General features: G+C 31.0%; 1 protein-coding gene across 2 annotated transcripts in view; it reads right to left on the bottom strand.

The window, feature by feature from the left end:
* Positions 1–593: 593 nt before the first annotated feature.
* LOC107173432 (leucine rich repeat protein connectin) overlaps positions 594–15,791 on the bottom strand; it is a 273,851-nt gene continuing 258,653 nt past the window's right edge. For both annotated transcript variants that reach the window (XM_089219655.1, XM_089219654.1), the window contains one exon: positions 594–4,755. In XM_089219655.1, coding sequence (XP_089075781.1) covers positions 4,226–4,755 — 530 coding nt within the window. In that variant the 3' untranslated portion in view covers positions 594–4,225. The remainder of the gene's footprint in view (positions 4,756–15,791) is intronic.

The raw sequence follows: 15,791 nt of genomic DNA, 5'->3' as shown, positions 1-15,791 counted from the left end.
ACAAACATGCGACATGTTGATACAGTAACGTAGACAAATAGCACAGAACACAAATGTATGTAGGTTTACTTGGTCGAAAAATAAAACTCTCTTTGTGTATAACGTATAGGTATAAAACCGTGAAGGAGAGGCATAATATAAAATATTATATTATACCAACACATTTTTTTGTGTGTAGCCTTCAAATATACTTTGTAGGCTACAGCTGTCCGTGTCAAATAACAGTATAACACCTTCTCGAAACGACTATATTATTATATAATGTCGAGAGGTTTGGACTCGTCTACAATGATTGGCAGACAAATATTTACCCGTAAGCTACAGCCGTACCATATTTATATATATTATATCATATACAAACCCATTACATGATGAGTAGAAGCTTATGTCTATATTTTATATTATACAATTAAATTAAACATGACGCAGTGGCGGCTCCACTTCAAAATCGGCGGCGTTCAACTGCTGTATATTGACGGGCTATAAATATAGTATAATGACAAGTGGTTATTTTCCAACCAGAAGTAGATATAGTTATATGGATAATATTTCTAAAAGGAAAACCATTCAATAACGAAAGTAACATATGTATATAATATATAATACGATTTTTATTCGATACAAAACGAAGATTGGTTTTAACAGGTAGGATGGGTTAAATAATAGTCATTACGTGTTTTGAAAACTTAATACACTAACTTAATGTGTACATATATATTTCTATTTTTCGCTTTTAATTTACAGTGATTTCGACGTATCCGTTTTGTTCTAATTTTTTCGTACACACATGCACGAGTACAAAATAATAAAATATTATAGGTCGGTGAATGAATAAAACATTATATAATATAATAATGCGTTTTACGCGCATATAACCTTATAAATAACTGATATTACAACTATTTTATGAAGAAAAAAATATATATACAAATAAATCCACGTATAATTGCGTTAAACACATAAAAATATTATTTCGGTAGTCTAAAATCGAAAATATAGTTATCTATTCATAATTATTACAATAGATGATATTATTTAGGTATATATTATTTTTAGTTGTGAGTTAATGAGAAGAAACCTCTGATAATAACACAACTTAAAAAAATTATAAAATAACATAAATATTTCTTAATATATAATACATGTAATATGGATTTTTAAAATTCAAATTTGTTTTCTACCTTAAATGTTTTATATATATGTTTAGTTTATTAAAAACGACGTTAAAATTAATATTATTTTATTTCAAACAACACTCATATAATACAACATATAGTATGTTTATATATATTAATCATTTAAAATTGAAGGGATGGACTTATGAATAATTTTTTTTTCTTATGAAAAATGTTAATTTTACATTAAAGAGCATTAGTTTTTATTTTGGATTAAGTGATCATGCAACTATCGCATAATAGTTTAATGATTTCGGATATTTAAGCATCAATTTAAAAACAAACAAGAGCTTAAAAATAAGGCGAAAGGTTCCACGAAAAACAAAATTGCAATTATCGAATCGGGCACGTAATTTTTTAACGTTAACGAACGTACCTTATATAATGTCAATTACACACTTAAAACGGACGCAGTAATATAACCGAGAAAATGCACCGTTTGACAACATAGAGAATAAAAAAAAAAAGCTGCAGAAGAATAAGGCTTATTATAATATAATGAGGAATGTAATATATGACGCAATGGAATACATCGCAAAGACGGCACCGATGTAATAATATTATTATACAATAACACTGTACGTATCACATGTCGACGACTGCAGTTGTAACTTTAATAGGCTCATATGTGTGTGATATCGTTTTATTTACACGTGCCAATACACTATTGTACAGTAAATTGTATACATATTATAAAGTTGTTCGAAACGATATGGCGGCAGTGGAACATCGTTCGCGGTGTTCCGATGTTCCGGATGTTCATATCCTGTTTATTCGTTTCGAATCGTTGTCGGCTGATCTTATACCGATTCACAACCCGTATATATACAACGCGAACGTAGGTATACCTAACGCATTGAGGTGGCTGAGCTCTCTCCAAAATTTCGGAAAAATTAAAAACGCTTAAGTCGTATGACCGCGTATTAAAATAATTTTAATTTGTAACTATTGAAGGTTGCTACTAAAGTCATATAAAATGTCATGTTCCGAAAGCCATCAGCATACCGATCTCGCGCGGGCATCGTCTAAATTATCAGCCCCTCAACCCTCTCATCTTCTTAGCATAACCTCGACCGAGCCACTGCAGTTGCTGCATACATGTAATTGTTGTTGCATTATGTGCGATATGTGCCGATCAAAATATCGATGTAATAATATTAAGCGAGATAGACTTGTTCCACTAGTTCGTATTACATTATTATTGTTACGTATATTATTTAGTTTATTTTATTATTATTATTACATTATTTAGTCACTCTCAAAGAATATTGCAGTGCACTCGGCGGACGGCGGTCCATTCTTGGGTTTTCAACCGGGAGAAACAAACTAATAACACGACATGTATAATATAATATAGCCGCTTTTATCCACGTACACTATATTATATTCACACGCGATTTCGTTCCAGATTCTCGGGAAATATGATAACTTCGTTACGTAAAAAAAAAAACATAATTTTTTTCTTATCACCCGTCTTCCGGATCGAGTATTATATTATGTAAACGGGCCGTGTAATGATATTATTATAAACGACCGCGGTGGCCGCCGATAGACGCTTTAGATTATAATAATATTATTATTAATATATTATTTGAATAGCCTATCGTATTCAGTATCTGAAGTATATGTTTTTTTTTACAGTTGAAGCACCGACGTAAATTTCCATGCAATTTGTGTGAGTGTTTTTTTTTTTTTATATATATTTCACTTTTGCTTATTTTGATTTTCGTCTGTTAACTAGTATGTGCTGTGACCTATAGGTCAGACGTTATGGATGTATCATACCGTCATCGGTCATTGTGTTTTGGTATATATAAGCCATTATTTAATATTATTAAACACAATGATTCTATCGCTTGTGATTTAATTTAAATACAATAATATATATCGAAAGAAATAATTAACGATTAAAATATTATAATATTACTGTTGCAATAATAATACTAATAATACATTATGCGTATCATGCAAAAACAGCAAACAAAAATATAATATTATAGTGACGAAAGATTATTATTATTATTATTATTTATTACGAAAACACGAATGAATAATAGTAATATTTTGATTTTCATCATTACAATATATTATGCTCACATCTAGGTATATCTAAATCTATATATATAATATATATATATCATATAAACTACATAATATGTTTATGTATAATATTTAGGGTGGCCGCACATTCCGCTTCTTATGTTTATACGTTCTGTCGGCTCGTCGATTCGTTCTAAATATTATTATATTAAAATTGAGGCCGCGTTAACCCCTTAATATTATTATTTTATCAACTGTCAGAAAAATTATGCAGTTTTAATGTAAAATATGTTTGTATTATTTTATTTTATATTATATTTTAATAATCTTTACGAATCGTTACGGTGCAAAGAATGTTATGGTTTTTTTTTCTTTAAATCGTATGCGTAAAAAACACGAAACGAGTTCGAAAATAAACAATAAATTCGTGAACGGTACCCATACAACCTGAATGATAATACCGTTATTTCGTCACGAGTACTTGCCTACATTATATTATCATCATACTGCAAATGTGTAGCGATGTATAGTTGTTGATGCTTTACATTGGAAAAATGCATTTTCAGCGACATGTAACTGCAAACATGTGGATGATTGCGCAGTGCCTATAATATATTTTGGTTAATTATGCGAAATTTCAAGCGATTTGGAAACCGCACCGGTAGCGAAGGAAAATACAATGTTACTACAATATAATATGATCGCATCTAAAAAGTATAAACCGCGACGACGGACATAATATTATATATAGGCGAGGTACGCAATGATGCGCAGTGTGCCATATATATATATATATATATTAAATTATTTTATTTTATCGTGTCGATATCATTTACGCACGTTTCGTGTACGACGTTTGGCCACCCTTTACACCCACGCACCCTCACACCCGCACACCCGCACACACATAAACCTTAATCGAAAACGTATTTATGTAAGTTTATATAATATAATATTATTATAATAACATATAATAATATGATCGCGCGAGAGGACGTGTAGTTGTTGGCCTAACAGCGACGTGAAACGATGATGGCGACCACCGAGACGAGAACGGGCAGGGTCGACCGACCGAGTGGCGCTCGGAGAACGGAGCCTGTGCCCGCCGCCGACTTGGTCGACTCCCAGAGCACGCGGTCCGAATTTTGGGCCGCGTCCGGCGCCCCGTCCACGAGCGGCTGCTCCTTGCCCGGGCACGTGTCCTCGTTCAACGTGCTGACGGCGATCACCTGCGATTCGTCGAGTGACTTGGGAAATCCCCCGTTGACCCCGCCCACCATTCCTCCACCGACGCCGCCAACCGATATCGCCTTGTCCACCGTCGTATCGGCGTCCACTTGGTTCGCGCCGTAGCCACCGTCGCCGTAAGCGCTCCGCGGGCCAGACACTTTCAAATCGGCCAAGTCGCCGCCGTCGTTGTCGGCCGTGTCGTTCATCTGACATTGGGCGGTCGTTAGCTCGCGTTCCACCTGTTCGTTGTTCGTCTCGACGGCCAATCGGTTCATCCACAACAGGCCGCAGTCGCATTCGAACATGTTACCTGCGGGACACAAGAAAAACGCAACGTGTTCAGTCTTCATCAGTACATAATATTATAATATTGCAGTATACGAAATTAGTACCACATTGAACGAAATAATAATGAACGTCAAGGCAGTGACATTAAAGATTTTTAGGATTATAAAAGAGGTTGAAACATGGGCTTAAAAGCTTCCTAAATATATTAAAAGTAGAACGTATACCTTGCGTCCTTTAAACATCCAAAAATAATAATTGATCTTTGATTAAAACGTATTTTTAAATTACTCTAATACTTAATCCAATACAGATAAATATATTATTTTAAATTCTATTCCAAAATATTATTATTATTCTCATGGTAACACGGCGTGTTAGATAGACAATTTAGCTACACCACTGTGGCTCCATTATCCGTTCACTCATTATCACTTTAATTTTTTTTTTTTTTTTAACATAATACATTTTCACAACCACCATTACTATTATTTAAAGTCAATATTTAAAACAAAAAAAATATTTAGAAATCTAATTGTACTTTGAACTTTTATGAGTGCCAATTTTTAAATTTGCCATAGTTGCGCTGGAAGTGATCTGAAAAGAACTATTATTACCAAAACTATACGAACAATCGTGGAACCGTAACCGGTACATGTAAGCTGTAGATTTTTTATTATTTAAAGAATATAAATATGTGTGATGAATAATTTTTTCTCGATATAGTTGACAAATGTCAGTTCATATTTTGGATTTTTAATGCTTTATAAATTAAATTCAAAACATATATGAAAAATGTATACCAGTGTATATTATATTGTATACATTTTAAGCGGTATGAGTGAAATATTGGTTTTACAATTTTTTAATAGTATTTTTCGTAGTCGGTACTTTTGATGCAGCACATCCATAGATTAAAAATGAAAATATGAAATATTGATTGTATTTTATGAAAGGTATTTTTTTTATTTGTTCGTGGAAATGCCTTTGATAACGTGAAATTCCGACATTAATATTATAAAAGCTGTATAAATTGGCTATAGTACTCGTTTTTAAAAATTTTAGTTCGACCAAACTGACCAAACCGAACTGCGCTCAGAATAGTTTTTCAAACTTAAAAGACACATTATGTAGTTTAGTAGTTTTTTTTCATTTCACGAATCCAGTGTGTATTTAATAAAAAATATGTAAATAATACATGATAAATAAAATAATAATACACGTTTTAGACCAATTATGCTCGTATAAAAATTATATAATATCCTCTTTCTGTATAAAGAATATATTTGACCAGCTCATATTTTATTCGTGCCTATGGCATGCAGATTTACGTTGGGTTAGGTCGGGTTATTGCCACATATATATATCGCATACACGTATATTTGTAACTACATATTATATTATTATTATGGCTATAACGACGGGAGCGGTGTCTAACGCGAATATATTATATCTTATGCTGATACCCATATACTTTAAGAAATCTAAATTTTAAAGACCTAATAAAATATTTCGATAACGTTACAGAGGCGGTATATGCATATTATATTAGTCATATAGCTATGAATATGCGTATACGTGTGCGCACTGCGAATGATATAATATTATAATATTGTTATACCTAATGCAAGCGCGTCACAGTTTTTCAAATAATAAAGTGTCAAAAACTCGCGAATATATGCGTGATTTGATCCAAGATTTTGGAAATGCCCTAGTATTGAAAACCATTTAGAAATACCGACAGAATAAGCGTACTTAGGGATTTATCAATGTATACCACGGTGTTATAAAAACGCTATTTGAATAAATAAAAAAAATTGTTATTTATTATACACGAACGTAATGTGTGTGTGTATTAAGTTTTCTTGACATAAAAAAGTCTAATTTTGATGATAACGGATTTTATTACGATGGTCCATAATCTATTACATTAAGTGAAATATGATTAATTATGCTATATGTTATACTATTATAATTTGTTTTTTTTTTAATTTTTTTTTTTTAAATTAATAACCACTATTAGAGAACCACTGTATATTAATAAAATAAAAACTAAGATTAAAAATGCATTTTTATCTTTAGTAAATAATATACTAACAACAATTTAAAAACCATTTAAATATAAATTCAATTAGGTAAAATATAACAATCCAATTCTTTCAAAAAAAAAAAAAAATGTTTATTGAACGATTTAAAAACCTATTAAAAATGGAAATTACCTTACATTCATTTTCCTACCTATTTTGATTTTTTTTTAAATTGGATTATTATTCAATTGCAAATATATTATTAAATAAATGGAGAAGATAATATTAAAATATTATTAATGGGCAAATCCCAAAACAGTTAAATTGAAAATAACGACAGTAATTAAAAATAATAATTCTTAAAATGTATTATACTTGAAGTATACGATTCATAATTTTGATTTTAAAGAGTTTCAAACATAAAATGTGCCTTAAAAAAAAAAAGACAATGAGATTTAACATTAAAGTGGAACATAAAAATTAAATATTTTAAATCTTTCTATCCGTCTTTTTTTATTAGTTAATCAACGTATATAATATAAAAACTAGAGGTAAAAATGAACCGCTCCCATCTCTCCAGTCATAGTAGAATAATAAACACAACAAAACGGCAGCACGATATAAAATGACCCTCGCAACACACGTATTGCCCTAATAAGGACTAAAGTATGCCTCTGAATTCCATAGAATATAATAATATATATATCAAAAAAACTTTATCCTCTATCATATAGTTATTTTTTTCTTTCCATAATTGACACCTCAACAATGGACAACAAACAATTAATCGATTAACGACGTCATCACGGGATAATAATTTAAAGTGTGATTCACTGAACAATTAAACTTATATTATTTTTGTATAATATTTTTTATGAAATTAAAAATATGGTTAGTATTAACTTACATATTGATATTATATATTACGTAATATTAAGTGTATTGTCATCACTACTTCGCTAAACCTTTAAAAAAAAACGTGTATTTCTAAGGATAAATATTTCTGTTCATTCAGTATTTGATATTTACAGAACAAGATTATTCCAAAAGTATTTCGAGAAATATAATTAATTTAAACTAATATAGTACGGTTTTACGGACAGTCTTAGAATTTGGTGAATAATGTAAAATATTAAAATTTTATGGCTGCTTGTGATGGTGTTAACAATGTTCCAAAGTTCGAAACAAAATATTATAATATATAATAATTTTGAAATTAATGCATACTTTTTAAAAGAGTCACACTGTACGTAATAACTAATAAATATACATATATCATAATATGCCAATAATTTATTGCAGTCCATCGAAAATAACTACAGTGTACGTTTATATGGATGTAAAATACAAATAATTCAATTAACGCAGTTTTATCAACTGTATGTATGTCCCTGGCCACTGCCATGTGACAATTATTATCATCAATTTACACCTAATTTTCAACTGTCACGTTCGATTCGCAAATTTGATGTACCTACACATAACTATTAAAATATATCTACATAATATTATTTTAAAATATATAGTGTATAGAACGAAACACAAATAATGTGCAATGATCGATTAGAATGAAAATACCATATATTAAAGTGTTCATATAGGGTAGTGACTAGTGAAGAACCTAAATTAGGTCGTGGGAAATATCAAAAGAGCAGTCTATAGAATTAAATATCAGGTAATTAGAACGAAACATTCATATTTTTTTTTAAATATTATCCTCAGAGTATTATGTATATAATGTAATATATTATATAGTGAAACATCATACAACGAAAAAATATTAAACACCTATAAAATATATGTAGATCATATAGACGTGCGCAGACTTTAGTCTCAGTGTCTTACAAACACACTAAAATATAAATGAATCTAAATAAATGCTAAAACATTAATTGTTTTAAAAATATTTATTATTCCTGTTTCTTATTAGTCATAAACTTATAGATTTTTAAATTTATTTTTTTGTATAGATTAATAAAAAAAAATTTTAACCGGTCGTACCAACAAATTTTGTTATTTTTTCTTTTCTAAATGTTTTGGAATTCATGGTCAATCCTATTTCAAATATTTCTCTTTTATTTAACTGACACGCTCTCCTCGCACATAAAGCAACAAATCAATATCAGACGGTGTATTTGGATAATGAAAAAATAAAGTCTCTATACGTAAATTGAATTCTGCACGGATGACGTATTCGAAAAAAATTGGCCATATAAGCCATAATAAAACGGGCATTTTTACTTACAAACGGCGATGGAGTGCGTCATGTATAGTGTTGTTATTATTTAAATCCAGGAGGCCTTATCGTTTAAAAATTATTAAAAACTTTGCAAAACTTCACCGCAGACGTTTGCATTATTGTGTTTGAATAAACAATTATAGCATACGTATATAGTAGTGATTTCCAGACCATTGTCAAATACCAATTTAATTTGGTACGTTGTCAATCCGATTAAACTTATGCGAGTCTCTGTGCCACTCGCGGTTTCTTTGTGTACACCACACATAGTTTTCATCAGTAATTAATTTAGAGTTGTCGACAAAGCACCCACAGGCTATTCGTGATTTGGTATCATACACCATGTCTTTTGCATGACGATCTCCCTCAGCGGTGAATATTTTTTTTTGTGCACACAATATACGTATTATATTATGAGCCTGAATCCTTTGTGCTGTATAAATATTCCTATCTAGCTTTGCATATAATATATATATGTGTGTGTGTGTGTGTACGGTGTACCTATATGTGTGTTTGTGTGTAGTGTACACGACCGTTTGATGCAGCTAAACGGTCAGATCGAAATCATTTGCATTTTTATGACGTTTTTGACAGGACACGGGAAAACAGCGACATTGTATTATTATTAAAATTTACATAATATTATTATATCCTAATTGAATCGCAACGATCTGCGGGTTTCATACTGTGTCGTCATACACTCGATAAACCGTCTTCTTACTATACAATAATAACTGTACCAAAAAATATTCATTAGTAATGAGTCATTACACATGATAACGGCTATTGAAGATGGGTATATAACCACCAAATATAAGTAAGAGTCAAATCAAAAGGTTAATTTAATTTAACTTTTTAACTTCACTAGTTAATTGTGGGTTTTCTTTGATTTAACTATATACGCTTAATTAATTAAGTATTTGGAATCTTTGAATTAAATTTTCATTTTAAGAAACTCACTTAATCTATTTTTTTTCAATTTTACTTAATTTCATCACGTTATAATCGATTCTATTTTTGTGTCGATAAATGTTTGGTTGGAATTGATTTTTTTTTTATGACAAAAAAATAAAGTTGGCTATTGTTTTGTAAACAAAAAAAATTAGTGCATTACTTTTAACGAAACTATAAGTAAATCAAAAATTAAATTGAGCTTAACTTTTAATTTTTATACATATTATTGTATGAACTCAACTTAACTGAGTTCCAAAAAATCAAAAAATTATTGATTCGACCATTTTTGACTGATATACAATGTACGTCATATTATATAACATATCAACTGCGGTGGAATGTAATGTGCATTTTAAAATCAACAAACAAGTGTTATTCTGATTCGTAGTCTTTGCGGTTATTAAAAATTTAGTAGTTGACAATTTTCTATGTAATATAATTTATACATATATTTCCCGATTTCCAAATGTATGGCACCAATATACGAGTCAAGTGTCTACAGTTCTACACGTTGAGACAATCGTGGGTAGGTTCATGTGTACCTACTTCAAAATATTGCACGAAATCGGTATAATATTATATTAAGGTTGATTTGAATGATTGCATTCAAGTTACCTTATATACTTTATACTATATTTAAACGACGAAAATGGAAAATATTTTTTGATTTTTCCAACATCCATCACTGAAGATATTACTTCTGATCACATGGTAAACTTAACACGAATAAATATTATTTGCCACTCATACGATTTGATATATTATTATCTTTGGTGAGGCGTATTCAAGGAGGAAAACTAAAGCCAAAAAAATATTTGATCTGTTCAATATCCTCCTAAAAATTCTCCAAGTCCATTTATTAATGCGCTTAAATTATATCGCAAGTTTATTTTTTCCTCAGAATATCATATCGATATCTATTTCGATGATGACCACGTACTTTACTAATCATGGCGCATGTTTACGTGATGACTCAAGTATTTTAGGTTATATATTTTGAACTGGGTATTTAGGTACTCTGACTCGAGGATTATGTGCGGGAAATATGCTCAATGCTCCGTAGTATACAGTTTACACGCTGTGTTCATCTTGATTAGCTGGGCGAAATGCGGAAATGAGAATTATATATACGCGTGTCGTGGCAACAACCTCCAAACGAGATTATGCAACGAAACAAACTCCATGGCTTAAGGCCCATCTACCCACACCCGCAGTATAGACAAATACACTCGCATACATACACTGGAGAATTATTATCATTATTGCGCGCAAGACGTATATATTACGAACCAGCAGCTAGGTGGATAAATAATATTTCTACATTTTCATACTCACCCTTAAATAATATTTAATAATTGTGTTAAAGAATATGAAAAGTGTATTATATTTTATAAGTGTACCTATACTGTATATTGATTATGATAACTCATATATTAAGTTCAATCGATCAAAAACATATGTATAACTCATCATCCACGTTTAGGGTTCAATTTCGTAGATAATAACACAAAACCGATCCTATTTATTATGTATTATATTCCTTACATTATGACATTATGACAGGCACACTATTACCGTTAAGCGTATACATAAATCATTCGTAAATTTCGTACATACTCACTTCTCTGTTGTTTAGATCTAAGTTTAAAGTTTAGCACAACTTTAGTGGACCAAGTTGAAAAATGGGTTTGGTGAAAAATGGATGGACTTGCAAATGACACACAAAATATTAGTGTATGTTATGAGCTGATTACTCTCCCGTCCCAACTGTGCATACCTACGTCAATATTCAGTCTTATAAACAAGCTTGAAATTGGAAAACTGAATTCGAATAATTTAAAAGATTATGGAACGATATCAAACCAATGAACAACCAAAATACGGAATCGTTATTCTGTACTACGATCATATCGAGAAATATTTTATTTTGCAATTTAATTGATTTATCCATTTCCAATTCATGAAATAACTATACACTTCATTCTAAGTTAAAATAAATTTAAATAGTATTATTGATGAGAATTAGTAGGTATTTCAACACATTAGTTGTTGGCTATTAATATTAGTGTTTTCGATTAGTTAATTCAAAGTATATATATATTATTTAATTTTAAATGACTTCAATTAATAGCATGAAACTTTTGGTCATCTGCAATATCTTACAATACAAAATATAATATATTGTGAATTTGTGACACCCTAAAAATGCATGATTCCACGCGTTCTCTTATGCAATTGGTATTTAGGGACAACTGTGAAGGGTAATTATTGTAATGATTTAGGGCGTGTGACAATAATGGTGCGAGGATTACGCGTAAATAGTATTCTCTCGCACACCATCCCCACCAGTTTGGTTACAACACCAAATTCGAACCACCCACACCCACCTGCATAATATACGTGCTGCATCCGTACACACACTGCACGCAGCAGCAGCAACACATTGCCAAAAATAATATTCGAATAGAATAATAATACTATATAGCGACGGAGTGCGAGCGGCGTGTTTGACATTTGCATTTCAATATGTGTCGTTATAAACGTGACGCAAACGTTATATTGGCTACTTTTGTCACGTAGGTCATATGATAATAGTAAAGAGAATTTCGCCAAAATAAAAAATAAACATACGTGCACTAACGGGAGTGTCGAGTTATAAAGTCTCACGTCGGTCGCCTCCATTCCGCACGGTTGACGTACCTATATACCATCAGTGTGACAATACCCGTCCTGTCATACAATACCTATACCGCGGTTACCACGCGTACACACAAACGCGTCGCAGTGTGTTATTAAACTTTGCGTGGTATGTAATTTTGCTAGTTTTCTCATTTCCGGCCGATACTCGTACGTTGTACCTATGTAAAAGGTACCGCAGCGACTTGGGTCTCGGTCGTGGTCGGTCTGACAGAGCCCTCAGTACGCACTTTGTAATAATCCAGAGAGATTCGCTTCCGACAGTAATTATAGATACAATACATGCAAGATCAGTATGTTATTATAAATACTATAATTTGTATAAGACAGGAAACTATAATAGTATATATACATATATAGGTACATTCTATATCTATACATCCTAGTTGACCGAGTTAGTCCGAAGAGTATAATACAAGTCACTATACTATGTATAATATGTACCTCTACATACGCAGTTTGGCCGATTACCTAATTTATCTAGGTATGACATATTTCGTAGGTAGTAGATTTTTCAAAATGTGGGGGAGGGGCACTGCAAGATACTGCGGGACCTATCTGGGTACTGCATCCAGAATATATGCACGTTTAAACGTAAAAAATATGCGATTAAACTCGTTATACATTACTTATTTGTTAGTTGGTGTACCTATTGATCTACATCTAAAAGTCAAATTATAAAAACCGCAGGAGGGGGAGGACGAAGGGTGCACCTTGATGATGTATGACGACGCGTCATCGTATATTTTAAATACTTCGGCGCCACTGCCTGTACGATAGACATCGATGTGATGGCGTATATATTTTGTATTCGGACTACAGACTGTCGCCAAACTTTATTCACGCCAACTACGACAAAATAGCGGGCGAGTAATGAAAAATATCGACATCGCCGACACGTTTTTAACGCGTACAATGTCGGCGTTTGTACGCTGCTCACACACGCAGTGCATACGTACATACATATACATGCATGTATGCATATATATATATATATATATATATATATATATATATATATATATACCTGTAGCTGTAGGTATATTATGTCTATATATATATACATGTATACAAATACATAGTTTGAAGTTGAACAAGTATGTCTGGCGTGTTCGGGGATCGTGTACCTAAATATATATATTTGCGAGTCCATAATATGTAATTCGTAGGTAGTGAAGTAAATTCGTATGCGACAAACTATACGGTGCACAACTAATACAGCAGCTGTCGTCGTCCACTCTGTCGTATTATAATGGCGTATAGGTGCCACTAACCAATATACAGGGTGTCACGTGAGGATTTACCCATTTCCATATATCCCGAAATAATGGTGATATCGAAATTCTGGTTTGTATTAAGACTCACGGGGATAAGAACTACAATTATTTCATATTTTAATTTAGTTTAATGTTTTGGTAAAAAAGTTAAAAAAAATTTTTTTTTAAATTTAATTATTTCCAAAAAAATTAAAGACAGACATTTTGTAGAGTTTATTTTTCTGAAAATATTGACGTTTCAAAATTTTATTTTCATTAATTTCCTGATTTTTAATTTTTTTTTTAGTTTCGAGAAAAAATGCGAATTATTTAACACCGAAATGTTATCAAACATGTGACCCGCTGCGCCGCGTGCATTCCCATACAGCCAGCCAAATACTTTCCGTGTTCCTGATAGTAACTATTATAATCATATTTTATTTCTTCAAAACTAGAAAAAATATTAAAATTCGGGAAATAAAATTTTGAAACGTCAATATTTTCAGAAAAATAAACTCTACAAAATGTCTGTCTTTAATTTTTTTGGAAATAATTAAATAAAAAATAAATATTTTTTAACTTTTTTACCAAAACATTAAAATAAATTGAAAAATGAAATAATTGTAGTTCATAAGTCATAACCCTGTGAATCTTATTATAAAACCAGAATTTTGATATCTCCATCATTTCGTGTGATATCGCAATGGGTAAATCTTTGCGGGACACTCTGTATACGCCGAAACGTACATAAACTGCACGACGTACATAATATATTATATGGCCGAATCTTTGCCCGAGAAACTTTTTCCAATTCCACCGGAAATTGCGTTCAATTATCGTTTACAAACCACTCTGAATGGGTTCGTGGACATTACACATACGAGTATACATAAGATAGGAATTCGTTTAATGTATATTATATATAGAGAATTTGACGGCAAAAGTTTATCTCACGCATGCGTCTCACATATCGTTACGTAAATAATTATTATTGTGTGTTACGCACACCGTGATTTTTGTTGTTGCCAGACTCAACCACCAACGATATGTTTTTCTATACACTGTCATTGTTATACGCTAGACGTCGTTATTTTACATAGGTCGTATGTGTAAAATACATAAATTTGAATTCAACGATAAATCGTTATTTCATATTATATTATACGAAAAACTATTCCGAGCGAAGACCGTCTGTCAGCTTGTCTACTAATATTTAATAGTGTATTTTAGCAATGTGTTCAACTGTTTGAATTTCGAACAGAACAATATCAAGCATCTTTTACTGTTTGAAAATCGAGTTTGAAAATATCCTTATAATCATACAATATCTAAAATTAATTTACTCCACTTTATATTAACTAAAATATAAATATCACAATGGTATTAAGCTATTAAATATTATTTTTACATCATTACGATTAGGTGTAATAAAATAAAATGCAGTTTTTATTTTAATAACAAATTTATAATTTCGGTTCGGTTCGGGTTCGCAATATTTTGACAATATTCGGTTCGACCCATCACTAGAGAATATTGTATGATAATAAAATCATATTAACTATCGTGACATCGTATTGTTATTTATTTTACAATCAGTAAAGGTCTCAACACACTTGCAGTTGTGTCGGTAAAATTGATTTGCCTTGGCGGTGCCAATAAGTGTGTTCTGCTTAATTTTGCTACCGCTAACGCAGGTTGAATTAATTTTTGTCAAAAACATTTAATTTATTACATAATTATTATAATACTGTATGAATAAATTAACAATATATATATATCATATATTATCGTTAATACATTTTGAAAATTTGCAATATCAAGTGATATACTGACATACATATTTTAATATATATTAAATAAAAAAAATTATTGATTTCTTACTGTAAAA

Source organism: Diuraphis noxia, unplaced genomic scaffold, assembly GCF_037042655.1.
Source record: "Diuraphis noxia isolate RWA-SAM2 unplaced genomic scaffold, SU_Dnox_SAM2 contig0002, whole genome shotgun sequence".
NCBI classification, from domain to species: domain Eukaryota; kingdom Metazoa; phylum Arthropoda; class Insecta; order Hemiptera; family Aphididae; genus Diuraphis; species Diuraphis noxia.
Note: the sequence above shows the minus strand (reverse complement) of the source record. Positions and strands in the feature narration are given on the sequence as shown.